This window comes from Mastigoproctus giganteus, chromosome 5, assembly GCF_048544385.1.
Source record: "Mastigoproctus giganteus isolate SK-2022 chromosome 5, ASM4854438v1, whole genome shotgun sequence".
NCBI lineage: Eukaryota > Metazoa > Arthropoda > Arachnida > Uropygi > Thelyphonidae > Mastigoproctus > Mastigoproctus giganteus.
Genome location: NC_143579.1, coordinates 235,760,575 through 235,786,897, shown reverse-complemented (window position 1 = coordinate 235,786,897; position 26,323 = coordinate 235,760,575). Strand labels below are relative to the sequence as shown.

The following is a 26,323-nucleotide window of genomic DNA, read 5'->3' as shown; positions in this document are numbered from 1 at the left end:
GGGTTCGAGCCCGTCACCACCAAATACGGAGGATGCTGAAAGGTTAGGGAATGACCACCGCATATCCCCGGAGCAATATGGCCTTAGTTGCTAATGCTCCTAAAAACCAAATAACAACAACGGAGCTCAGTGTCAGGTGTTTTTTATGTTGTGTCCTGACCAGTGCATCACCACAGTAGTTCACCTGTAGTTGCTTCGATTTGCATTAACGACTCACTGGTCATAATGTTTTGGCTCATCGGTGTATGTGGTCTCATTTCTATTTTCAATGATGTCCATTTCCATTTAGTCTTCCAAGCTGCACATAATTTTGTTGACAGAATCCCAATTATTGATTGATTTAACCTCAACTCTTCTCAATTGTCCTAAGTATTTGCTGTATGATTCCTTTCACTTCAAAGGTGGTATTTATGCATATTTCTGCTCTGATATTCCTTGAGGAGATTCCAAATTAGTAATTTGAAATCTCTTCCTCTTTTTGATCTTTTCTGGCTTCGAATCTCTCTCTCTCTCTATGCCATTCTGTCAAATTTGTCTGTTGCCTCTATCTCCTAACTCCGCTAATCGCTCAGAACTGTTTGTATTCCTCTATTTGAAACTTGATTTTCTCCAGTTCAACTTTCCTAACAGTGAGGTAATTTTCCTTGTCGATTTTAATGTTTAAAACTCCAGCTGGCTTCTATTTTCTAGTCACACGGACCCAGCTGGTCTTTGCTGAGACCACCTGGGTCCATGACTCTGCTGAGGCTTTTGTAATTACTAATGACCTCACACAGATTATTCATTTATCTACCAGAATACCAGACAATCCTAACCACACAGCCAAAACTCTCGACCTTTTTCCTCACAAAAAACTCTTCAAGTACACTGTTGAGAGATTAGTAGTTCTCTAGGAACCTCAGTTCACAATTTGCTCAGGGTCTCTTCTCTAAAGAAGTCTCTCTCTCATGGCCATTCTCAAACTCATGTTGTTTGCCATTACAAAAATGCAAAATGGGATGATCTGCCAGATTGGATATCATCCAATGATGTCAATGTTGGTGAAATTATTCTTGTTGGGACAAAATTCTTTATTTCACACTCCTTAAAATCTTTTTTTTTTTTATCTAACAAATCTTTTTTTTTTTTTTTTTTTTTTTTATCTAAACCTTGGTTTTCCAATCTTACATCCAAATCTTCAGCTTCATTTTCTGCCTACTTCAAAGCTCACAGTAGTTGTAAAGCAGTTGTTAATCAGTCCAAACAAGATTTTAAGGCAATTTACTCTTTTTAAAGAAGTGCAGAAATCCATTAACTGCCAACTCATAAACTCTAGAAAACTTCCATCTGATCAGTGATCATCAGTATGGATTCTGTCAGTGTCAATCCACTGGTGATAAACTGGCTTATTTACCCATCTGTGGACCAATTCAATTGAAAAGTCTGGTGAAACTCAAACAGTGGCTCTTGACATTTCAAAGGCTTTTGATTGTGTTTGGCATAAAGGTCTTCTTAATAAGTTTCCAACTTATGGCTTGCCAACTATTTTTTTTTTTAATTGGGTATCCAGTTTTCTCTCTGACCACTCCTGTGGATGTTGGTAGATAGTTCTCTGTCTTCTAACTCCTCCACTAATGCAGGTGTTTCCCAAGTTTCAGTTCTTTCTACCACACTTTTTCTCTTGTATATAAATGACCTATTGACCAGAAATCCTATCCATAGTTTTGCTGATAAAAGCACATTACATTCCACCTTCCAGTTAGAGAAACCTTGGTCTGCACAAACAGCTTTAATTTCTTGAATATGCTCTACCAATTCCTTAAATGCTGATCTCCATGTAATTCTCCAGGGGGCAAAAATAACTTAGTTGATAGAAATAACTCAGCAATGTCTTATATCTTGCAAAAAGGATCCTTCTGCTCCTATGCTTATCTTTTATGACAAGGTGATATCAAAAAGTTCATACTCTGACCCAGATAAAACATCAGTAGGAAGATGCCATTTTTAATATGAGTTGTCTACATATTCAGTAATTGACATGTGAAATTTCATTTACATGTTAGTGAATGAAAGGATGCTATGGTTGACAAATAAGGATGCTATGGTTGACAAAGTGGAGTATCAAGCAGCGATCAAGTTTCTACATTTGCAGGGCAAGAAAACTCAGGAAATTGAAGAAGAAATGAAAGCTGTGTATGCAGAATTTTTCATCCTATGACACTGTAAAAATGTGTAAATGGAAGTTCTAGTTGGTTGCATAAGTGTCTTTGACAAGCCAAGAGAAGGAAGGCCCTCAACATCCACAAACAGTGAGACAGTTGCAAAGGTTGAGCAGCTGGTGCTGAGTGATAGACGTGTGACAATTTGTTTCATTGCAAATGCAGTGGGAATTAGTTATGAGTCTGCCCACAGCATTTTACTTGACCATCTTCACATGTCTAAGTACATGAGGGTTCCAAGCTTGCTGATGCCTTTGCATAAGCCATTGCCACCACCAACTTTGTTTCCCAGTGTGGCTTTAAACTACTGCAGCACCCAACTTATTCTCCTGACCTGGCACTGTCAGATTCTTCTTTTTTCGAGAAACGAAGAAACCATTTCGTGCATGCTGCTTTGATTCAGCTCAGGAAGTCAACAATGAAGTGGAATCATGGTTTCAGGCAAAAATTGTGGACTTCTAAGATCAAGACATTAAACAACTGATCCATAGATGAGAGAAATGTGTTATATACATGATACCCCTTTGTATGTTTAAACATCATATTAATCAAAATAAGACAAAATTATCCTGACTCCTTTCCACCAACATTACTAGTCATACTGTGTAATGACAGTACTCATGAGCTAGCATTAATTCCATAATATGTTCACTTGTTTTCATAAGCTATGTACTAGATTAGAGATACTTGTATTCTTGTATAAAAATAAAATCACTCTTGCACATCATTGTTACGTTAGGAAGTATCTAGGCTTTCATTTTATACTCAGTTTATCTTATTGTGTTACAAATTAAGATATATATTTTTTTTACTTAATCAAACTAATAATTTTTCTATTTGCTATTTTAGATAATGCTACTAGCACAATGCCTTTTTCCCTAGAGGAACTTGTGTCCATTAGTGTTTCTCTGAGGAATGTGTGCTTAGGCCTCATTGACCTTGCATATCCTGATACACCACCAATATTAATGGAGAATTATGATAATAATTATGGAAGAAGTGGAATGATCAGAAATCCTCACACAGTTAGTTCAGATCAAGTAAAGAATTGGCTATATTTATTCAGGGTAAATATCTATATATATATATAATTTTTTTAATTATATAAATTGTGTCATTTTAAGAGAAAAATAAATTTTAAAGATACATGGTTCTATGAACAAATGCCAATATTTCAAATTTAAGTAGATATCGAATATTGTAAGACAGAACAGCAAAATAAATTATGACGTAAAAATAACTATGGTGTTTTTCTTTAATTTTGTGGTATTATTTTGATATGAGTTCTGTTGTAATTATGTAAATTTTGAGGAGTATACATTTTATTTTACATAATCTTAAAAATATAAACTTAATGGACTGAGATTGACTGAATGAAAGAGAAAGTTAAGAAATCAGGCCTTTTCTGCCTGATTTATTCAAAAACTGGGTATTCAGTGATTGCTCTAAAGCATTACTGAAATGTGCAGTGTCCTGTCTGGCTGGCTGATATTAGCATATCAGGAGTTCCTTTTTTTTTATGCTTGTTTCCTTTATGCTGTTGCTATGTGTTCATAGCAATGATCACAAAGGTGGAGGGAGGGATGGATGTTTTTTTTTTACTCATTCTGTATACTATGCAGCCAGGTAGGTGTCTAGTCAAACATTTAAATATAAGGCTCTTTCAGTCTCCCTTAGATGCAGATGCTCACTAATTTATGTAGTTGATTTTCTTTCAGCTTTGGCATATAACATCATTTTAAAAGCCACTAATTGTATCCTCAGTAATCTGCATCCATTTCTTCTTTTTCAGGACAGGATTTCAGTTTGCCTGTCTACTTGGCCAACCTCATGAGAACTCTTCTCTTGCAACTTGTGTGAATTGCTTTTCAGGTAATCAGTAACCTCCCTAATAGAGGTGAAACCAACTGGACCTTTCCACTGCCTTGAAATACTGACTGCCTGTCCTTTAATTTTGTGTGGAAATTTGTTCATATCCTATGAATTCCAAAAATGGGAGACAAGTCCCTCCCTTCTAATCCAACTCCTGCACTATCTTGAAACATTCCATATAATTAACCAATATGAATTCTGTCAGTTTGATCCATAGGAGATACCTTGGCATATGTTATTCATCTCTGGACAAGTTCCATTGTAGGAAAAGTATAGGGGAATTCAAGGAGTTTCTCTTGACGTTTGTAAGGCTTTTATTTTTATTTGACATAAAGATCTTCTAAACAAGCTTTCGTCTTATGGGCTACATTCTGTTTTTTTTTTTTTTCGATTAGTATTACTATTCATACTTTTTTGTAAAATTGAAATCAACTAAGTTATCTTTGCCCACTGAGGATCAGCATTTAAGGAATTGGTAGTGGGTATTTGAGAAGTTCAAGTTGTTTGAGCAGGGCAAGGTTTCTCAAACTGGAAGATGAAATGCAATGTGCTATCATCAGCAAAACTGTGGATAGGATTTCAGGTCAATAGAAGAAGGTCATTAACATACAAGAGGGAAAAGTGTGGGAGAAAGAACAACTTTGGTGAACACCTACATTAGTGGAGAGGTTAGAAGATACAACCATCTACCATCATCCACAGCGAGATGGAAGCTTATTTAAATATTTAAAAGACCTTTATGCCAAATGTGATCAAAAGCCTTTGAAATGTTTGAGTTTCACCAAACCTTTCCGTTGAATTTGTCTATCGATGGCTAACATAAGCCAGTATATCACCAGTGGATTGACACTGATTGAATTCATACTGGCAATCATTGATCAGATGGAAAGTTTCTAGATATAGTTTAAGAGTTGGCAGTTAATAGATTTCTTCTCTATTACTTTATAGAAAGAACAGAAGTAAGTTTGATGGGATGATAGTTGAATGGGAGAGATTTGTCACATTTTTTAGGAACTGGCTGGATATGAGCACATTTTCAAGCAGAAGGGAAAACACCTGTGGAATAAGAAAGTAAAAAAAGGCAACATAGAACTGGAGTAAGTTCAGGAGCACAGATTTTGAGAACAAGTGGAGAAGTACCATCAGGACTCAGCACTTTCTTGGCATCAAGACTATTCAAATTTCTTCTGACATCCTTTTGATGGAAGACCACAGGTGGCATTGAATGAAGTGCACTGGAAGGTAGGAGGTAGTTTGGGAATAAATGGTAGGAGGTAGTTTGCCAACATCATCAATACGTGAGTTAGAAGAAAAGTAGGATGCTATCAGGTTATCTTTAGCTTTGGCTGAAGTGACAATAGAACCATCTGATTTTGACAGAGGTGGGAGAGAGAGAGATGGGCAAAAGTTTTTAAAAGAGACCAGAATGCTCGACTACCATTTAGACAAGAAGCAAGTTTTCTACTCTTAGCATGTACGAATCTAGTTTGGACATTAATAACTGCCTACAATTGTTGTGAGCTTTGGTGTAGGCAGAAAATAAACATGGAGATTTGGATGCAAGCCAATTGCGACATGCAATATTCTTAACTTGAACAGTCTTAGCACATTTAATGGAAACCTAAAAAAATAAAGGATGAGATTTTAAGGTCGAGTTTGGAATAAGGGATTTTCTCCTTACAAGAATAATTTCACTGACACGATCTAAGCAAACATTGATATCAAAAGACTTAAAACAGTATTCTGAGCAAGTAAAGAACAAAAGAATTCTCTCAGATCATCCCATTTTTCATTCTTGTAATGCCAAACAACACGAGGTTGAGAATGGCCATGAGGAAAGGCTCCATTGAAGAAGAAACTATCACCTAGTTGTAATCTGAGGAGCCTAGAAGACCACTCACCGTGACCGTGTACTTAAAGGTTGTTTGTGAGAATAAGATCAGGCATGTTGGCTCTGTAGTTTGGACTGTCTGGTATTCGGGTAGGTAAATGAACAATCTGTGCAAGATCATAAATAATTGTAAAAGCCTTAGCATCTCGACCAGCTGGATCCATGTGACTAGAAAACAGAAGCCAGCCAGAGTTGTGAATGTTAAAATCACCAGGGAAACTTAGCTCATTGTTAGGAACGTTGGACTAGAGAAAATCAAGTTTCAAAGTGAGAAAGTCAAACAGTTCCAAGTGATTAGTGGAGTTGGGAGAACTACACAGGCGATAGAAGAATTTTACAGAATGTGGTAGAGAGATTTTAAGCCTGAGAAGATCTAAAAGAGGAGATTCCAAATTGCTAAGTTTCTGACAGGGAATATCTGAGTGGACATATGTACAAGTACCACCTTTGAAGCGAAAGGAAATATACAGTGAATTTTAATAATGAGGAAAAAACATAATGAAGAACATAAAAATGAACGGAACAAAACTTTTATTAATTTAGTTTTCATCAAAAAATCAACCAATGTTTTATTTTCCTTACAAATTTCTTCTTTTTAGGCTGCCTCCGTGGGCAGGAGCAGCAGTGCGTAGCACACGCTTCTTGATTAGACTGGGGTTCAAACCCGTGACCACCAAATACGGAGGATGCGGAAAGGTCAGGGAATGACCACTGCATATCCCTGGAGCAATATGGCCTTAGTTGCAAATGCTCCTAAAAAAAAAAAAACCACATAACAAATTTCTTCCATCTTTAAAAGATTCATCGCCGCTATTACCTGTTTACCCTTCATCACAAAACTATTATGCACCGTTCTTTACTCATAAATACCCATTATAATGCCAACCAGTGACTACACAGTAGCTTGTCTTCTGTCGTGCCCACCACCAATCATTCCATTGTTTGCTACGCCTACCTGTCACCGTCTGTTTACCGAGCGAGCAGCGCTAGAGTCCAGTGTTGGGGAACTAATTTTCTGGGTAAGTTATCTTACATTTCTCGTCATTCTCGTGTTCACTTTCTTTACCTTAGCCAATTTGTTTTTTTGTCAATAATAGTACATTATCATCAGCAAAATTATGGACAGAGTTCCCAGTTGGATAAACCTTGTTCTACTCAAACAGCTGCAACTTCTTGAATATCTATTGCCACGTACTTAATCCTTTCAGTGATTGGCACCTGTTTTCTCTGTGCTTAAAGTGCGATTGTATAAAAGCAATTTATAGTTCTGTTAAGTTCCTGTCCTTAAGAAATTTATTTATTTTATATCAACTGCTGTTACAAAAGTACTTGTACAGAGCAAGAAAGAAAAGCTACCTTTATTTTTCATATTTCTATTATTAACACTTACTACTTTACGCTTGGTCACACCAGGCACTGCTCCTGCCTCCCTGTGGCGGTTCCGGAAACCTTGGCAGAACAGTTAATCTGCCAAGGGCCAAAAGGAGCAATTATGGAACATAATGTGTTTCCTCCTCTAGAGCCAACAAGGTTTCAGCTGGACATAGAAACTGAACATGACACGTCGCAACCCAAGGGGTTTAAAACCAACTCCTCAGCGACAGATTTCCTGGCATTTCTCATAATGCGCTCTCTTACTGATCAGCCTCTGGCTAAACTGTCTCCGTTTCTTATACAGAAACACCTGGAAAGTCTGTCAGGATCTCCTAAGACAGTCAAGAGACTGCAATCAGGGGACCTGCTAGTAGAAACAAACAGCCGGAAACATTCAACGCATCTACTGAAAATTACAAATTTTGCTGGAATTCCAGTTAAAGTTTCTCCCCATGGAACCCTAAGCACATCTAAGGGAGTTATATCCAGCAGGGATCTAATGAATGTCTCAGAGGAGGAAATAAGTCAAGAGCTTCCGGAGCAAAATGTAATTGCAGTGAAAAGATTCATGATTAAAAAGGACAATACACTCACACCTACAAGGAATATTATTTTCACTTTTAATACCCCAAACCTACCTTTGTCCATAAAAGCAAGTTATCTTCTTTGCCACATTCAACCGTACATTCCTTATCCCTTGAGATGTTATAAGTGCCAAAAGTATGGCCACTCTCAAACGGCATGTAGAGGAAACCCAGTTTGTCCCAACTGTTGGTCTTCAAATCATACTCAAAATAATTGTTCAACAACAGAAATGATATGCCCTAACTGTAAAGGCAACCATCCTGCTTATTCTAGGACATGCGACAGGTGGAAAACTGAAAAGAAAATTGTGAAGTATATAAAGTAAGCTTTATATTGAAAATAAAGTAAGCTTTCAATAAGCAAGAAAATTAATTACTCCCGGTATTACTAAACATACATATGCCAGTGACACCTCGATCTCTGACTGGGCACGAACTGTTCTCTCCCAGCAACAGTCCAATATCCTCAAACAGTTGAACCAGGCAAGCAATACTGCTCTTTTCTCCTCCTCCTCCTCCTCCAATAAATGCTGCTGCATCAAATAATTGAGGCCCAAACATAAAAACGGATATTCAGGACACATCCATGGATACAATTGACTTGTCCAGACAGGAAGACTCAGTCTTAGAAATATATGTGGAAGAAGACATGGATACCGGTCAGCCATTCTTCTTCAAAAAAGACAAACCAAAACCTGAATGCCGTAAACCAGTCACATCAAAAAAACAGTCAGATACAGCTTCTTTTACTAAACATCAATAATGCCTTCAATGGAATTGTAGAGGATTTTGTAGCAACTTTAACGATATTCAAGACTTAATTAACCGTTACTCTCCAGTTGGTTTCTGTATACAGGAAACCTATCTAACTTCCCAAATTTCTGCAAGCATAAAAACTAGTTTATCTATCGACATGATCGTATTACTTCCAATTTCTGCCCGTGGGGGTGTGGCCATCTTAATCAGCTCAAAGATCCCAATGAAGGAAATTGTTTTGAAAACTGAAATTGATGTTGTTGCTGTATGTTTGATAACTCAAATTGAGTTAACATTAGTATCGATTTATCTCTTACCAAAATCTTGAAAACCTGCTAATACAGCTACCCTCCCCTGTCTGTCTCTTGGGGGATTTCAGTGGCCACCACCCCTTATCTTGGGGGATCTACTAAATTGGATAGGCATGGCCGACTGATTGAAACCTTCATAGGTAAGCAAAACCTTACCACTCTTAATACCAGTACATCTACTCACATACAATTACCAACTGGACAAACTTCTGCAGTCGATCACTCAATATGCTCCCTGATTCTGTTTCCAGTCATGGAATGGTCTTGTTATGGACAACCTCATGGACAAGTGTAAAGTGTTCATTGTCTAACGGCCCAAGGGGTTTCCCCCATCTCCGTGTTGTGTACTCTGTTTGTGAAACACAGAACACTGTGAAGGCCAGAGATTTTAAAAAGTGTAAGGTACATGTTTATGTTGTGTAGTGTCATGTTGTGTTGTTCCTCTGACCTTTTAGCCGTTGGGCCCCTAGTGGGACTCCCCGTTGCCCACACTTAACCCCGAGGAGGCAGGTCAGGCATAGAGGGATCGCATTAGAAGTAATTACTCTGACAGGCCCTGCCACCTAATTTCCTAAGTTTCAGTGGTAAGGGCCTAAAAAAAAAATAAATAAATAAAAAAAATAAAAAAATAAATAAATAAAAATAAAAATAAAAAATAAAAAAATAAATAAATAAAAATAAAAATAAAAAATTAAAAAATAAAATAAAATAAAAAAAATAAAAATAAAAATAAAAATAAATAATAAAAAAAATAAAATATAAAATAAAAAAAGAAAAAAAAATAAAAAAAAATTAAAAAAAAAAGAAAAAAATACATATTTAGTTAGAGTAGGGTGAAGACTGAGGAAGGGGGGGACATAGAAATATGGGGATGATAGGGAAGGCAACCCCAGAAAGGTCAGTGGGGACTGGCCCCACCAGGAGAAAAAAGGGGGTAGTAGGGTGGGGGAGGAGACAGAAACCGATCCCCTCCCTCTCCCTACCGGGGGGAGGGGGTATTAAAGTGAACCAAGTTAGGGTACCTGGTTCGGAATGCTAGTTGGCCAAGAAAAGCAGTTGACATCTAATGGCACTCCGGTGGCGTTGTCAGTCTTTATCTAGGAGATTGTCTTATTGGTCACATCCGTGAGAGACAAGTCCAGAAGTATAAGAACCTTTTGTCTTTCTTAGATTGTCTTAATTTGTGGGTTGTAAAAAATAAAAAAATAAAAAAAAATTAAAAAAATAAGAAAAAAATACATATTTAGTTAGAGTAGGGTGAAGACTGAGGAAGGGGGGGACATAGAAATATGGGGATGATAGGGAAGGCAACCCCAGAAAGGTCAGTGGGGACTGGCCCCACCAGGAGAAAAAAGGGGGTAGTAGGGTGGGGGAGGAGACAGAAACCGATCCCCTCCCTCTCCCTACCGGGGGGAGGGGGTATTAAAGTGAACCAAGTTAGGGTACCTGGTTCGGAATGCTAGTTGGCCAAGAAAAGCAGTTGACATCTAATGGCACTCCGGTGGCGTTGTCAGTCTTTATCTAGGAGATTGTCTTATTGGTCACATCCGTGAGAGACAAGTCCAGAAGTATAAGAACCTTTTGTCTTTCTTAGATTGTCTTAATTTGTGGGTTGTCTCTATTCAAAGGTAGTTATTTGGTAGTTATCTTTGGTGGGTGACATTTTGGAGAATGTATGGTAGTTCACACCAATGATGGTAATGCTGGTCAAGTTTAGCTGCCTTGTTCCAGTACCATCAGGGTCCCTGAGTTCATTTAGTAGAGGGTTATCATGTTGCTGCAATTAGTTGTCTTCTCCTCAAGAAAAGCTGCTGTGCATAGTTGGTGAGAGCTTGATACTCTTCCTTAGTATCCAGTAAGTGGTTTTCTTTGCCTTTTGGTATATAAATCAGCTTTGTGATAAGCTGGCAGCGGAGGTCATCGTAGAGGGGGCACTCATGCATGAGGTGATCCCAGTCCTCAATTCCTCCACAGGTGCATGTTGGATCCTCTTCTAGGCCAAAGGTTGTTAGTTTTGCCTTTATTGAACCATGGCCAGTAAGCAAATATGTGGCTTTCAGGCCTGGAGAAAACCATAATGGGGATTTTGGATAGATTCTGCTAACATCTGGGATGAATCTCCTGGTGATTTTCCCCTTGGTTGAATTTGTCCAGCGGTCCTGCCACACCCGCTGCATGTGTGCTTTAAGTCTCCTCTTCTCAAATTTTTGGTTGTTGGTAAGATTCAGCTCGAATCCCAAGCAGGTCTGAGACACGCCCTTAGAAAGATGATACAACATTCCATTTCTCACCACCTCCAGGTCGAGGGGGAGGGCCCCCACCAGGACCTGGAGGGCGTGAGTACTTACAGTGCAGCAGGCACAAGAGATGGAGAGCAGGACCGTGCGTTGAGTGGAATCCAGGATTCGTCTGTTTACTGCAGTCGTAGCCTTGCCAAATCAAATTCCGGCTGCATACGTAATCACAGGGATGAAGACAGCCTTGTAATACAACGAGAGGGTTCGCTTGCTGAGACCCCAGTCCCGACGGCATATCCTAGCAGCCATGGCAGTATAGTTTCTCACTTTGGTTCTGATGTATTTGAGATGAGCTTGGAAGGAGAGTTTTCTGTCCAGTACTATGCCAAGATATTTCAGTTGCTCTGACAACTTTATGGTCTTGTTTCCAATTTTAATCTGTGGTGGTCTTGTAATACAGAGAGTTCCTTTAAGAAGCAGAGAATTTGTTTTTGATGGTGATATGGTCAAGCAGTGTGTTTTTGCCCAGTCCTGGAGGATTTGGAGTGCATGGTTTGCCAAGGTCTCAAGCGGGGCCCTGGAATTTGCAGTCACCATCAGGATGAGGTCATCAGCAAAGGCTTGTGAACGAACCTCCCCGAGGTCAAGGCATAGATATTCGTCCATCACCATGTTCCATAAGGTCGGCCCCAGGACCGAGCCCTGTGGCCAGCCACGGTGTATCCGTCTTGTGAGTTTCTGATAAGGTGCATTTACTGTGATCACCCTATTTGAGAGGTAGCTTTTCATGATATTGAACAAATTGTCTGGTACATTTGCTTGCCTGAGTCTGCGGAGGACGCTCGGCCACCAAAGGGTGTTGAACGCTCCCGCGAAATCAATTGTAATCATCAGGAAGTATTTCCTGTCTGCTTGGCGGGCCTCAGTAAGCAGTGCCTGTAGAGCATCAACCGTGGAACGCCCTGGTCCGAAACCATATTGGTTTGGTGATATTAGGTTTGCTTTCTCATAGTGGCTTTGGATCCGTACATGGAGGAGACGCTCTAGGAGCTTGCTGCATACGGACAATAGGGCTATGGGCCTGTATGAACTTGGTAGATGTGGTGGTTTTGTCGGATTTTTAAGGATCAGTTTCATATTTGCAACTTTCCAGTCATCAGGGAAGGTGCTAGTGTGTAGGCAGAGATTGAATAGGTGCAGCAATAGCTCCGGGGAAAGCTCCACAACCTTCTTCACAATCTCAGGCTCAAACAAGTCAGGCCCCGGACATTTTTTCCCTTTGATAAGAGCTGCTGCGGCTAGGAGTTCTTCCTGTGTGAACTGCGGTTCAACTTGTCCAGTCCAATAGGTTTCATTTTCTCTGCAGATCTCATGCTGCTCAGTTGTTGTTGGATTAATGTTTGGATGAAAAACGTTTAAGATGTTTGAGACTGAGTCCCTCCAGGTGGTGGTTAGGTTTCCCTGTGGGGTTTCTGTAGCGGTGTTCACTTCCCCCCTGGGGAGTTTGTTTGTGGTGATCCACCCCCCAGGGGTCAGAATTTCCCGTGTAAGAGACAAGTCGCTCCCAGGATTGCTGCTTTGATTTCTTTATTCTTTCCGTATAAACGTTTCTTGCTGTTCGATATACTTGTTTAAGTTCTTCGACCTCCACATCAGGTCAAGATCTTCTCGCCCTTTGGAACGCTTTTCGTTTGGCTTGTACCTCCTTTCTCATCCTTCGAAGCTCCTCATTCCACCAGGGCACCGCTCCCGGAGAAGGTTTTTTCCTTTTAATTGTGGCATTGCAGACTTGTGTTAATAGGGTGGTAATCTCTTTTTGAAGAAGGTTTGGATTTTGAGTTTGCCTGAGTTTCTGCTGCTGTTTTCCCACCATTTCCAGCAGGGCACCCCTGAACATGTCCCAGTTTGTTTTTTCTATTGCATATCTATGTTGCATTACTCTGGAAATTGGTTGTCTATTACGGTTTTTTGTGATCCTGAATGTAATGGCTCGGTGGTCCGAGGTCGTCCAATCATCTTGGACCTTCCAGTCGGAGATATAGCTGGCTGTGTTTCTTGTAGCAAGAGAAATGTCAATTGTGGCTTCCCTAAGGGTGCTACTGAAACTGGGGAGGTTGTTTGGCTGATTGAGGATTCCGAAAGGGGAATTACCCAGGTAGTTCTCCAGTCTTTGGCCTTTTGTTGCTCCTCGACGGTCTGGTGTTGTGCTGTACCACGCAGGAGACCTGCAGTTTACATCTACCCCAACGATAATTCTCCCTCCAGGGAGAGTGTTTAGTACACTTTGAAGGTATCTTATAGCCCTGATAATATCTTCGCCTGGATGGCAGTATAGAGCAACGACGTAAAAGTTTCCAAGCGCTGTAATAATGTGGGCACATACGGCCCAGGCTGTGCAAAGTTGTGTTATCTTTGTGGCTGTGATGTCAGGGTTTCTTACAGCTATTGCTGCCCAGGGGGTTTCCCCTTCCACCTGGATGACTTTGTAGGTCAAGGGATAGCCTCTGACCTGGTTCTTATGGGTGTACGGCTCTTGCAGGATAATTACATCCGTGTTGTCCTCTTTTGCCCGAATCCTGATTTGGCCGACCACAGCCTGGGCCCGCTGCGTGTTAATTTGCATTATTTTTACCTCTTCGAAGTTAAATTTTTAAAGGTGTCTCCCCATAATCGATCTGTTGTTGGTGCTGACCCTTGGCTTTTATATATGTTGGACATATTCTGTCTCTGATGGAATGTGCTGAGTCGATTTTGAAACTTTTACAGTTCACACAAATAGGATCTTTGGTTTTGTTAGGACAGCTGTTAAATTCGTGGCCTTTTTCAGCACAATGGCCGCACGTTGGCACTGTCTGGATACAAGTGTGTGAGGTGTGGCCGAACCTACAACACTTGAAGCATTTAGGCACAGCCACATGTTCGCGAAAGCGGTGGCTGCCCCAGTTTATGTATACCCTTGCTTGATTGTTAAGGACCCTCCTGGCGATTGGGTTGATTTGAACAATCCAGTTTTTGCCTCCTCCTCCTTTGACTTTTTTTGAGTATTTAGGTGTGATTAAGGCATCTGCTTCTAAGTCTGGGAAGTACTCCTGCAAGTTCCTACAGTATAGTTCCTCAGTGAGTTGCTGCGGGGTCAGGTTGTCACTGAGGTCAAAAATGATGATAGAGGGCCCCAACGTTTTTGGTGCCTCTGCTTTTAGACCCATTGTCATTATTTTTGCATTGGTCATAATTTTGTTAGCTTCTTTTTTAGTTTCCGTTTCGATCACTATGCCTGTATTTCTAGTTTTTCTTATTGCTTTTATTTTCGTAGTTTTGAGATCATCTTTCAACTCTGTCATTATTTTGGTCTTGATTTGTTCACTTCCATGTGATTCTTTGGAGTTAATGGGTCTGATAACCACCAGATTCTGCTGTTTTATAAGGGTTGGTTCTCTTTCTTATATGTTGGGGATTTTGTTGGCTGGTCTGTGGTGGATGCCCTTGGATGGAAGCATCCAGTTTAGAGGTTGGAAGGTTCTTAAGTACAGCACCGGCATAAGAGGGAAATGTAGATGATTCAGGTTCTGTGGTTAGGCCCAGTTCCCGCTTGGGTGAAGACTGCGGAAGCTTAGCGCAGATGTCTAAGGCCTTTTCCAGTATTGTAGACCTTGTCTTGATTTCTTCGTTGACAGCTTTTAGCTTCTCATTCTCGATTAGAAGAGTTGTTGTGATTGTTTCTAGGCTTGTCCAAAGCTCCTCGACATAGTTTCCAGTGGCTTTGGTGAATCTTATGGAGTCTTGGTTGAGGAGTGCCACCAAGTTCCTGTGCAAGACTGAGATGATCTGATGGAAGGAAGTGGTGTCTCCCTCATTAAAGAGGCCAGCCAGAACAGGTGGTGCAGGAATGGTAAGCATACTGGATGGTGGGATCCCAGATGAGACCACTTGGTCCAGAGCAGACGGTAGTTGTGTAGCCAAGAAATCTGCTGGGGCAGTTTGAAGTGGCAGAGCTGATGGAGTTTGGTGAGCACCTGAGGAGATTCGCGTCTCAGAAGCAGCAGCTACAGGAGTGTTTGGAGCTGCAGGTAAGGCTGCAGTTGAGGTGGAGTTTGCCATCGATTCGAGGATGGAGGCAGCTATTGGTGTAGAGATTCTTTGGTCCAAGGTGGAAGCTGAGTAATTATGGTCTATGAAAGGTGATATACAAATATTATTCATCTGTGCAGGAAGAGGAGAGCAAGAAGAGCGCAGAGGACAAGCTCTGGACCTTCCCTTGGACTTCTTTCTCTTGGAGGAGGATTTGCCAGATACTCTAAGAAGCAGTGAATTAGAAGTCTCCGATTCGTCTCTCTCAGACATGCTAACCTCATCCTGTGAACTTTCAGCATTTTCATTATTTTCAACCATCTTACTCTGCTGGGATGAAATATTTAAGTTCAGGGGGTGAATGGTTCTACTGAATTTTAGTCAAATCTCCAGAAATGGCTAGTGAAGAATTTAAATAATTAACTGAAAAGAAGAGTTTCCAACTCTTGTCGGTAGGGGGCGCTGAAAGAAAAATGGGGATAAATTTGCATATTGTATTCTTGGGTGACAGAGGATTGCTGACGTTACCCGAGGATCAGTAGTCAGATGTATCAATGCACAATAAAAGAGTCCCCTTCAAAAGCTATGTAAATAGTATGTTCCAAAATGAATAACCACATATTAATTAACTAAATAGACAATCAGTATTAATTACTGCTGACATTAATAAATAAATGTTCCTAATTAAAAGTTCTAACTTAAGTTCCTGGCTTCAGGAGAACCAATGGCCGATCGCCCTGGAGGTCTCGTGATTTGTTATTTCAAACAAAGTGGCCGAAGAAGAAGGGACGAAATTATTTGCGCCAAAACAATATGTTCCTCAAATCACAGCAATCAACACAATTTCACTAAAATCAGTATCAGCTGATATAAAATTAATTAGGGTATCCATAACTCTCTAAAAGATAGAGAAATCTAAAGATAAGTGGTCTAAAACTATGGCAAAGAATGATAGTTAAAAACAACGACCGGACCTATAGGGCGTAGCCATTATGAACGAGCCATGAATGAACGATAAGAGTGAAGATTTAAAATCGTTCATAACTGGAGAACGCCTTAGAAGTTAGGCATAAAATAAACATCAGTCGACTCACCAAACCAAATAGATCCACTTCGACTTGAATTTAATCCAAAATGATAAATTGGCACCACTTTAAAAAACACACTTTGAAGAGCACTAATTAACACAAACCGATGCCAGAAAAGCCAGCGGTTACATCCGACCTCATGGACAGTGATCATTTTCCGATTATTTGTGATTTGCCAAACCCTGCAAGAAATGGAAGTTCTCTCGAGCCAACTGGGTCAAATTTCAGTCAGCTGTCACTCTGGATGAGAAATTTATATGAACACAGTTGATAGATGAAGCCACAGATTATATCACTTCACACATACTATCTGCAGCTAACTGTTCAATTCTATTGTCGAATCCCCAGTCCTGATGGCACCTTAACTATTGGTAGAATGAAGACTGCATAAAAGCAAAGTAGTTAAAAAATAAATCGTGAAATTTATTTTGTAAATCCCCAACCACAGCTAATCTTATCAACTACAAGAAATTAAGGGCAAAAGCACGTCTCATTCAGAGGCAAGCCAAGAAGAATTCTTGGATTCAGTTTGCATCTACCATAAATAGAAACACTAACTCCAGATTAATATGGAAGAACATTAGGCAGATTTCCGGCAAATTTCCAACCACCCCTTCACCAATTCTCTCGTGGAATGGGCAAGAACTCTCTGCTCCTGGGGACATAGCAACTGCCTTGGGCAAAACATTTACCCAAGTTTCTGCAGCATCAAATTATTCTCTGGATTTCTAGAAAATAAAGACAACGACTGAACAACGTGCCATGAAATTTTGAACCCCAGTTTCCCTTCCGTATAACCAGCCTCTTCAATATTCTGAACTTCTACACGCCATTAAAACAGCACGGAACAGTGCCGCTGTGCCAGATGGAATATCTTATATCATGTTACAAAACCTTGGTGACAAAAATTTGCAAATACTGCCGGTCTACTATAACCCGAATATTTCTGGAAAACATTTATCCCAGCTCTTGGCATCATGCCGCAGTTCTCGCCTTTTTGAAATCTGGAAAAGTTCCTACCAGTCCGTACAGTTACAGACCAATTTCCCTCTCCAGTTGCCTCGGTTAAATTACTTGAAAAAATTATCCATAATCGACTTGTTTGGATCATTGAAACAGAACACCTAATGAGTAATCATCAGCATGGGTTTCGTAAGAACAGGTCCTCCTTAGATCTCATGAACAAAGCTGAGTCTGCAATTCGTAATGCCTTTGTAAAAAATGAACATCTTGTTATGGTTTCCATAGACATAGAGAAGGTGTTTGATACTACCTGGCGTCGTGGCATTCTCAGTGACCTTTATACTCTTGGTCTATGAGGCAACCTGCCTATATTCATTAGGAACTTTTTCCAGAATCGTTCGTTCCAAGTTCGATATCACAACTCACTTTCTGTAACATTTTTACAGGAAGAAGGAGTGCCACAAGGGTCTGTACTAAGTGCAACCCTTTTTTGCCCTTAGAATCGATTCCATCATTCCATTGAGGCAGGAAGTACGTACATTAAATTTGTACGTACTTCCTGCCTCAAAAAACTAAACATGCAAAGAGCTTTATCTGCCTTGTCTTGGGGAGCAGACCGTACATCTTATACAGAGCATTGATCAGATCCCGTTTGGATTATGGTGCTCCACTCTATGATTCTGCCCGTAAGACTACACTATGATGGCTGGATCCTATACAGCATAGTGCATTGCGGATTGCACTTAGTGCTTTCAGGACATCTCCTACTCATAGTTTATACATTGAAGTTAATAAGCCCCCTCTTTACCTCCGCAGAAAAATGCTGCTTCTTAAGTATGCAGCCCAAATACAAAGTTGCTGGCAGCATCCTATTGAGCCATACCTCTTTAATCCACCGCTGCAAAATCTCTAGGCGCCTCCGTAGCCAGGTGGGCAGGAGCGGCAGTGCGTAGCACACGCTTCTTGATTAGACCAGGGTTCGAGCCCATGACCACCAAATACGGAGGATGCGGAAAGGTTAGGGAATGACCACCTGGCTACCCTTGCATATCCTCGGAGCAATATGGCCTTAGTTGCTAATGCTCCTAAAAATCAAATAACAACAACGGCAAAATCTCTATGGAAGCAAACCCACCAAAATAAGACCAGCAGGCTTACGTCTTACTGAATTAACACAGAGTTGGAATGTTCCTATTTTCAAAGGCAACAAGTAATGAATTATTCTCAACCACCTTGGACTCCCCCTCTACAATTAACCTGTGATACTTATCTTTACAAATGGGGAAAGAATCACCTACCAATAATCGATGTGAAACAATTCCATGCAAGTCATATTCAAAAATATGCTGATTTTGTTCCAATATATACTGATGGCTCCAAATCACATTCAGCTGTTGGAGCAGCGGCAGTATTTCCTTCTACAATCATTTCGGCTGCTCTTCCAGCTCAGTATAGCAGCTTCTCAACAGAACTCCATGCAATAAAATTAGCCTTAGAAAACCTGAATCACTGCCCTTCTGCCAAATACATAGTATACACGGACTTGCTCAGCTCAATTACAGCAGTGCAAAATTCCTCCTACAAGGTTCACCTTGAGTTAAATCAAATCAGAAGTCTCCTATTGCAATAATTGAAAAACGTCATCAATCAGTGACTTTTTGCTGGATCCCAGCACATTCAGAGATAAAGGGGAACGAACTCTTGCGCATTGGAAAGATCTATGGCACACCCAAAGCTTTGGCACTCTAGCACCAAAACAATTCGAAGAGAAGAAGTGGTACTTGGACAGGCACGAATAGGACATACGTATCGGACTCACCTCCATCTACTCACAGGAGGTCCTTGAAGCTGTCACAGACATTCTCTCAGATATAACCAGACAAGTTGTACTTGCTACCTGGAAGTCTAAAATGCTGATAGAACTGATATTCAGGTGACACTCAAGTCAAGTGGACCCAATTTCGGTGAAGTCCGGACGGTCTGTGACAGCCAAATCCTCTGCTTGCACCTTCACATTGGTGGGACTGTTAGGAATTCTGGGTATAACCTCCATGCAGAAGTACATGGTGGTTGACCACCCAGGTGTGAACCAACGTAAGCAGGGGTCAGGGTGTGGCACCCACACCACATGGAGGAATGCCGCCCCTAGATGTTACCAGGCAGTACTAGGAGGTAGATAACTCTCATCAACTGTGCAATACCACCACTTTGCTTATTGGAGGCTTGAAGTGGTGGAACTCATGCTTAGTCTCTTTAGCTAAGTTCCAGTCAACCCTTCCCTATCTCTTCCATCATGTAGTATGATTGACAACTTTTGAGGTTATGATGAACATCGTGGCGAGATCCAGTATTCCTTACATTTCGAGGGTACAGCTCTAAAACAGTGTTTGCAGGCCAGCCACTAAAGTACACCAGACCAAACTTATTGGTAACTCTCTAGGAGGCTTCCGGATCAGCTAGTGTATAATCTTGCTACCTCTACTCTGCCAGATAGCGACTGGAGGGAGTCTGAATATTGTGTATGTGGGGAGCATTGTCGAGGCCACATTATGTCAAGGATCTGGGTATATTCTTACCATTTGTACGCCATATCCAAAAATTTCATTATTTCATACAGCATGTCCCACCCACTTTTTCTTACTATTGAATACACCATGAATTGTCAAACTAATAGAGCAAGCTTATCTGCGAAAAGATCTAAACCTCCCAAACACTTCCTAATTCATTTCACAAATATACATGGTCTCAATTCTAATCTCAACGATGTCCGTTTCCACTTGCAGTCTTCCAAACCACATGTACTTTTTCTGACAGAATCTCAGTTATCGGTTGATTCAGCTATTGCTCATCTCAGATGCTCAAATTATTTGCTGTATGATTCCTTTCGCCTCATAGGTGGTACTTGTGCATATGTCCATTCTGATATTCCCTGTCGGAGACTTGACAATTTGGAATCTCCTCTCTTTGATCTTCTCTGGCTTAAAATCTCTCTACCTCATTGGGTCAAATTCATCTGTTGTCTCTACTGTTCTCCCAACTCCACTAATCACTTGGAGCTCTTTGACTTGCTCTCTTTGCAACTTGACTTTCTCCAGTCCAACTTTCCTAACAGTGAGGTAATTTTCCTTGGTGATTTTAATGTTCAGAACTCCAGCTGGCTTCCATTTTCTAGTCAAACTGACCCAGCTGGTCGAGATGCTGAGGCTTTTGCAATTACTAATGACCTTGCACAGATTGTTCATTTACCTACAAGAATACCAGACAATCCTAATCATACAGCCAACACGCTTGATCTTTTTCTCTTAAACAGCCCTTTTAAGTACACGGTCGAAGTGAGAAGTCCTTTAGGCACTTCAGATCACAACTTGGTGATTGTCTCTTCTCCAGTGGAGCCTTTATCTCATGGCTATTCCCAACCTTATGTTGTTTGGCATTACAGGAATGCAAAATGGGATGACCTGCGAGATTTCTTTTCTTCTTTTCCTTGGTCGGATTACTGATGGCAACGTCTGCTCAGATCATGTCAGTGAAATTATTCTTACAGGAATGGAATCCTTTATCCCACACTCCACTTTAAAATCTTGTTCTTTATCTAAACCTTGGTTTTCCAATAAATGTGCTAAGGCCGTTCAAGAGAAGAATGTTGCATATCGTAATTGGCTTGTTTCTAATTCTGCAGTTTCATTTTCTGACTACACCGAAGCTCGCAACAATTGTAAAGCAGTTATTAATCAGTCCAAACTAGAGTTTGAACAGGCTAAGAGTAGAAAACTTGCTTCTTGTCCTAAAGGTAGCCAAGCGTTCTGGTCTCTTGCCAAAGCTATTGGCCGCAACTTTTGCCCATCTCTGCTCCTATCTCTGTCCAAACCAGATGGTTCTGTTGTCACTTCAGCCAAGGATATAGCTGACCTGCTAGCATCCCATTTTTCTTCCAACTCGTGTATTAACGATCTTGGTAAAACACCTCCCACCATTCCCAACACGCTCTATTCAATGCCTCCTGTGGTCTTCCGTCGAAAGGATGTTAGAAAGATTTTGACGAATCTAGATGCTAAGAAAGCTCCAGGTCCCAATTTTATTTCTTCATTTGTTCTCAAAACCTGTGCTCCTGAACTTACTCCTATTCTTTGCCACCTTTTTTCACTTTCTTATTCCAAAGGTGTTTTTCCTACTGCTTGGAAATTTGTTCATATCCAGCCAGTTCCTAAAAAGGGTGACAAATCCCTCCCATCCAATTATCGTCCCATTGCAATTACTTCTACTCTTTCTAAAGTAATGGAGAAATCAATTAACCGCCAACTTTTAAACTACCTAGAAACCTTCCGTCTGATCAATGATCGCCAGTATGGATTCGGTCAATGTCGATCCCACTGGTGATATTCTGGCTTATGTTACCCATTTATGGACTAACTCATTGGAAAGGTTTGGTGAAACACAAGTAGTTGCTCGTGACATCTCAAAGGCTTTCGATTGTGTTTGGCATAAAGGTCTTCTAAACAAGCTTACATCTTATGGTTTGCCAACTGTTTTTTGTAATTGGTTATCCAGTTTTCTCTGTGATCGCTCACTGAAGGTGATGGTAAATGGTTCTCTGTCTTATAACTTCTCCATTAAAATGCCGGTGTCCTCCAAGGTTCAGTTCTTTCCCCCACTCTTTTCCTCTTGTATATTAATGACCTTCTTCCATTGACTGGAAATCCTATCCATAGTTTTGCCGATGATAGCACATTGCATTCCACTTTCCATTTTGAGAAACCTTGCTCTGCTCAATCAGCTTCAACATCTCGAAAATCTGGTACCAATTCCTTAAATGCCGATCTTCAGGTAATTCTCCAGTGGGGCAAAGACAACTTAGTTGATTTCAACCCTTCTAAAACTCAGTCTTGTCTTATATCTTGCAAAAAGGATTCTTCTGCTCCTATGCTTATCTTTGATGACACTTCGATTTCTAGGCAAGATCATATGTCTCTTTTGGGGATTACCCTGACTTCTAATCTCTCTTGGCACAAGGACATTTACAAATATTGCTTCCTCTGCATCTAAAAAACTTGGTTTTCTCTTTCGCTCTCAGTGTTACTTTTCTTCCAAACAGTTGCTCACTCTGTATAAATTGCAAATCCGCCTTACTATGGAATATTGTTCCCACATCTGGGGTGGTGCCCTCAAAACCTTTCTCATGTTTGTTGATTCCATTTAGAAGAGAGCAGTTAGGTTAATTAATGATTCATCTCTAACAGAGTCTCTCCATTCGCTGTCTCATAGACGTACTGTTTCTGCTGCATGCCTTTTCTACAGGTACTTCCATGGGCACTGTTCTTCTGAATTGGCTTCTATAATTCCTGCTCTCTCTCTTTTAAAACAGTCCGAACACGTGCAGCCACCAGCCAACATCCATTTACTGTCCAACTTCAAACTCGCAGAACCAACTTTTGATCTTCCTCATTTATTCATTCAACTGCTGTTTTCTGGAACAACCTTCCTTCATACGTATTTCCTGAAAATTACACTCTACAGAAGTTCAAGTCCAATGTCAATAAATATCTTCTTTCGTCTTCTCAACCACCAACCCAAGCACGGTACTAAGTACTATAGGTTCTAATACCTCTCGTCGTGTTTGGGGCTTACATAAAAAAAAAAAAAAAAAAAAAAGGAGAGAATCCTCCTCAGTGTTCAGCACATTTATCAGTGAAACATACCTAATTGACTGCCCACAATATCAACAGGACAGAACATCCATCCTGTCTTCCCTGACAAATCTGTGAGAACTGATGACATTAAAGCATATTATTGGCGAGGAAGTAAATATCAATGAATTTTTCTCTTTTCTGAAAAACATTGGACTTCATCATAAATTTTGAAAGATCTCCATAATAAAAATCAAGTGATTACAACTGAATTTTGTTTTTTAGCATTTCACTATGAATAGGCGCACTATAGCTCCAGAAGCTTATGCACCTTTAAACCTCCATAACACACACACACAAACCCTTTCAGCAGTGAGTTTATAAGCACTGTATGTGCTCTGAAATTATATTTCTTTTTTCATGAAATTTTTAAAATTCATAAAAATAAAATAAGTTGTACATAAATGTTTTTAAATATTAATTTATTGTTATGATTTGGTTGCCCAATATTAGAGTGAAATTAAACAAATCAGAACTGGAAAAAAAAAAAAAAAAAAAAACTTGCCATTACTTCATCTCTTGATGTAAATACTATTTTTAATAAATACTCTGATATTGAAATCTATTTTCATGCTGAAATCTATTCTAAATTTTGTCTGCAATCACTTAGAAATACAGATAACAGTTCGTAGTATTTACTGAATGATTTTATTTTAATGTTAACAGATAACTACCAATTGATACTATTACACTTTAAATATTACCTTTGTTAATAACATCTTGGTCATATGCACTACTCCTTAGGGGAGTAGCACATGTGTCCAGGGCACTGGCAGAACTGACATCCTTGTTAACAAAGATAATAATTACAGTGTAATAGTTTATTACACTGTAATTATTATGTTATATTAATTATTATATGTCTCCAGGGGATTGGCAGAACTTACATCCTTGTTAACAAAGGTAATAATTACAGTGTAATAGTTTATTAGTTGGTAATTATTTTATTAATGGAAATAATCTGCAAAGGAAACGGCTCCTTTAAAGTCAAGATTAAGGATTTTGACATTATTTGAAATGACCCCGAAAATTGTATACCTATATACATACTTTGCAGGCCCACATATGAATTGTGTATCCATATCTGTACTTATGTACTCCAGAAAGTTAAATTGCGATCTCCAGGTGATCTTCAGAGGGGAGAAGAAAATGTGGTTAATTTCAATTCTTCTAAAACCCAGTCTTTTCTTATTTATTGCAAAACAGAAAAATTTTCTTAGCATTGAAAAAAAATTAGATTTCCTCTTTTGTTCTTGGTGTTAGTGTTAGTATTTGTCATATGGTGCATGGAAATCCCTAGGAAATCCCCAAAAAATAAAACAATAATAAATAAAAAAGAATTGTGTATAGGTTCTATGTGAGAATGTTAACACATAGGAATAAACAATGCATTATTTGTGTATACTGACACTCTAAATTTCCCTTGTATATTTTGATCTGTTCCAAAAAAAAAAAAAAAAAGGGTAAACTGCAGCCATTATCAACTCACTGCAGGATGGAAGCCTCCTCAACAATTTTATGTTGAGGGAAATGGACCATACAGGTAGTTCTCGACTTTTCGAGATAATTCATTCCTAGCGTGTGCTTGTAAAGCGTGAATTTATTTTCGATAGGACATAATATTAAAAATAGGGGTTACGTTATCAACAATGAAATTAGTTAGTTAATTAGTTTGTTTAAACATGATTGATTTATCGAAAGAAATGAAAACATAGCCTGTAAAATCAAGCAAATTATAATAATGGAGAAATTATTTATGACTTACAAATGTTAAAGAATGTGTATTCTTCATCATCATCGACTAAATGCACACTCGTTGATCACTCATTATTGGCTCGGCACTCGTTGGTTTGTTGCACAAGGAGGAGTCTTCTTCAAAACTGTTTCAAGAGCCGTGTGTTTACATGATAATCTTCTCTTTTGATTATAAATTTCACGATTGCATGCATAAGCATTTTTTAACGGCACACACAAATTGCAACTAACACGATTCGCATGGAGTAACAAGTTTACGAAGCTTTAAAAAAAAAAAGGAATGAAGAGAGATTCTGAAAATTTATTTATGTTTTTTATACGAATGAAGATTTCAGGGGAAACACATTTCACCATAATAACGTAAAAAACCACACAATTCCAGCTATTGGTATTTTCGAAGATGCAAGAAGATCGAGTTTACTACCCATTTATAATTGCTTGCAGTAACAGACAAGCCCAGTAAACCTGAAAGTGCAAATTGTTTTTATTGTTTTATGGTCGTGACTTCCAGAAATGTGCTTTAGAAAAATAACACAAAGGCATTTAAAATTGGCCGACCGGGCTAGCCGGGTGGGTAAAGTGCCTGCCTGGCAACCCGAAGGTCGCGGATTCGAATCCCGCCTCGGGCTTGGATCAGAGTAGAAAATACAAAAACCTTGGGAGGTACAATATGGCTACAGAAGCCGATGCTCCAACAACTAACAAAAAAAAAAAAAAAAAAATTGTAAATTGATTCTTATAATGAAACTTATGATAACGATGAATGGGTAGTGCATTTTAATGATTTGAATTGGTAACTAATACAATATACAAACATTGCTCACGACCTTTTATATGGCCTTAAGGTCATGCTCCTGACCTTAAAAATGACATTTTAGAGAGATAAATAGCTTAGTTATACAGTAAAAATTTCAAATTCCGAGATCTTGAAACGAATTACCAAAAAACAATGTGTTATTGGGTTCACATTATAACATTTTAATGATACGATGGTGTCTCTGGAACTGATTAATATCGTAAAGCGGGATACACTGTATTGTATAGCTACGCATGTGGTTTGGAATGCGGTATTTATGAATGTTTGACATTCATTTTTTGCAATTAATGTTCATATTTTCAATTTTGTTGATACTTGATACTTGGGGGGAAAAAACTTGTAAACCCGGGAACTCGTAAAGCAAGAACTGCCTGTAATCTGCCACGCTGGTCCAGTGTGGGTTGGCAGATTGACCGTATTTAGTAGTCAGGAGCTTAAACCCCGGTCTACTCAAAGGTGTATTACTGCACTCCGGCTCCTGACCACTCGGCTATGGAGGCCGTTCTTCCAAAAACAATACAATAATTTTAATCTCCAGTAATAATAATAATAATAATAATAAAATTTTGATCTATGTGTTCTCAGTAAAGACAGAGGAAAAGGTATTGTGTAAGTGCAAAACATAAATGGACATTGTAAATCTTGCTTGTTACTTAAAAGTGGGAGAAGAAATATGACATAGCTGGTTCAGTTGGTGTGTGTTTATCTCTGTTTTCCTCATTTTG

At 39.5% G+C, this 26,323-nt stretch overlaps 1 protein-coding gene across 2 annotated transcripts in view; it reads left to right on the top strand.

Moving 5' to 3' along the window:
* The window catches only part of LOC150086301 (ubiquitin-protein ligase E3C), a 298,426-nt gene that overhangs the window by 172,060 nt on the left and 100,043 nt on the right, over window positions 1-26,323 (top strand). For both annotated transcript variants that reach the window (XM_090374458.1, XM_090374459.1), the window contains exon 14: window positions 3,048-3,265. In XM_090374458.1, the coding sequence (XP_090230584.1) occupies window positions 3,048-3,265 (218 nt within the window). The remainder of the gene's footprint in view (window positions 1-3,047; window positions 3,266-26,323) is intronic.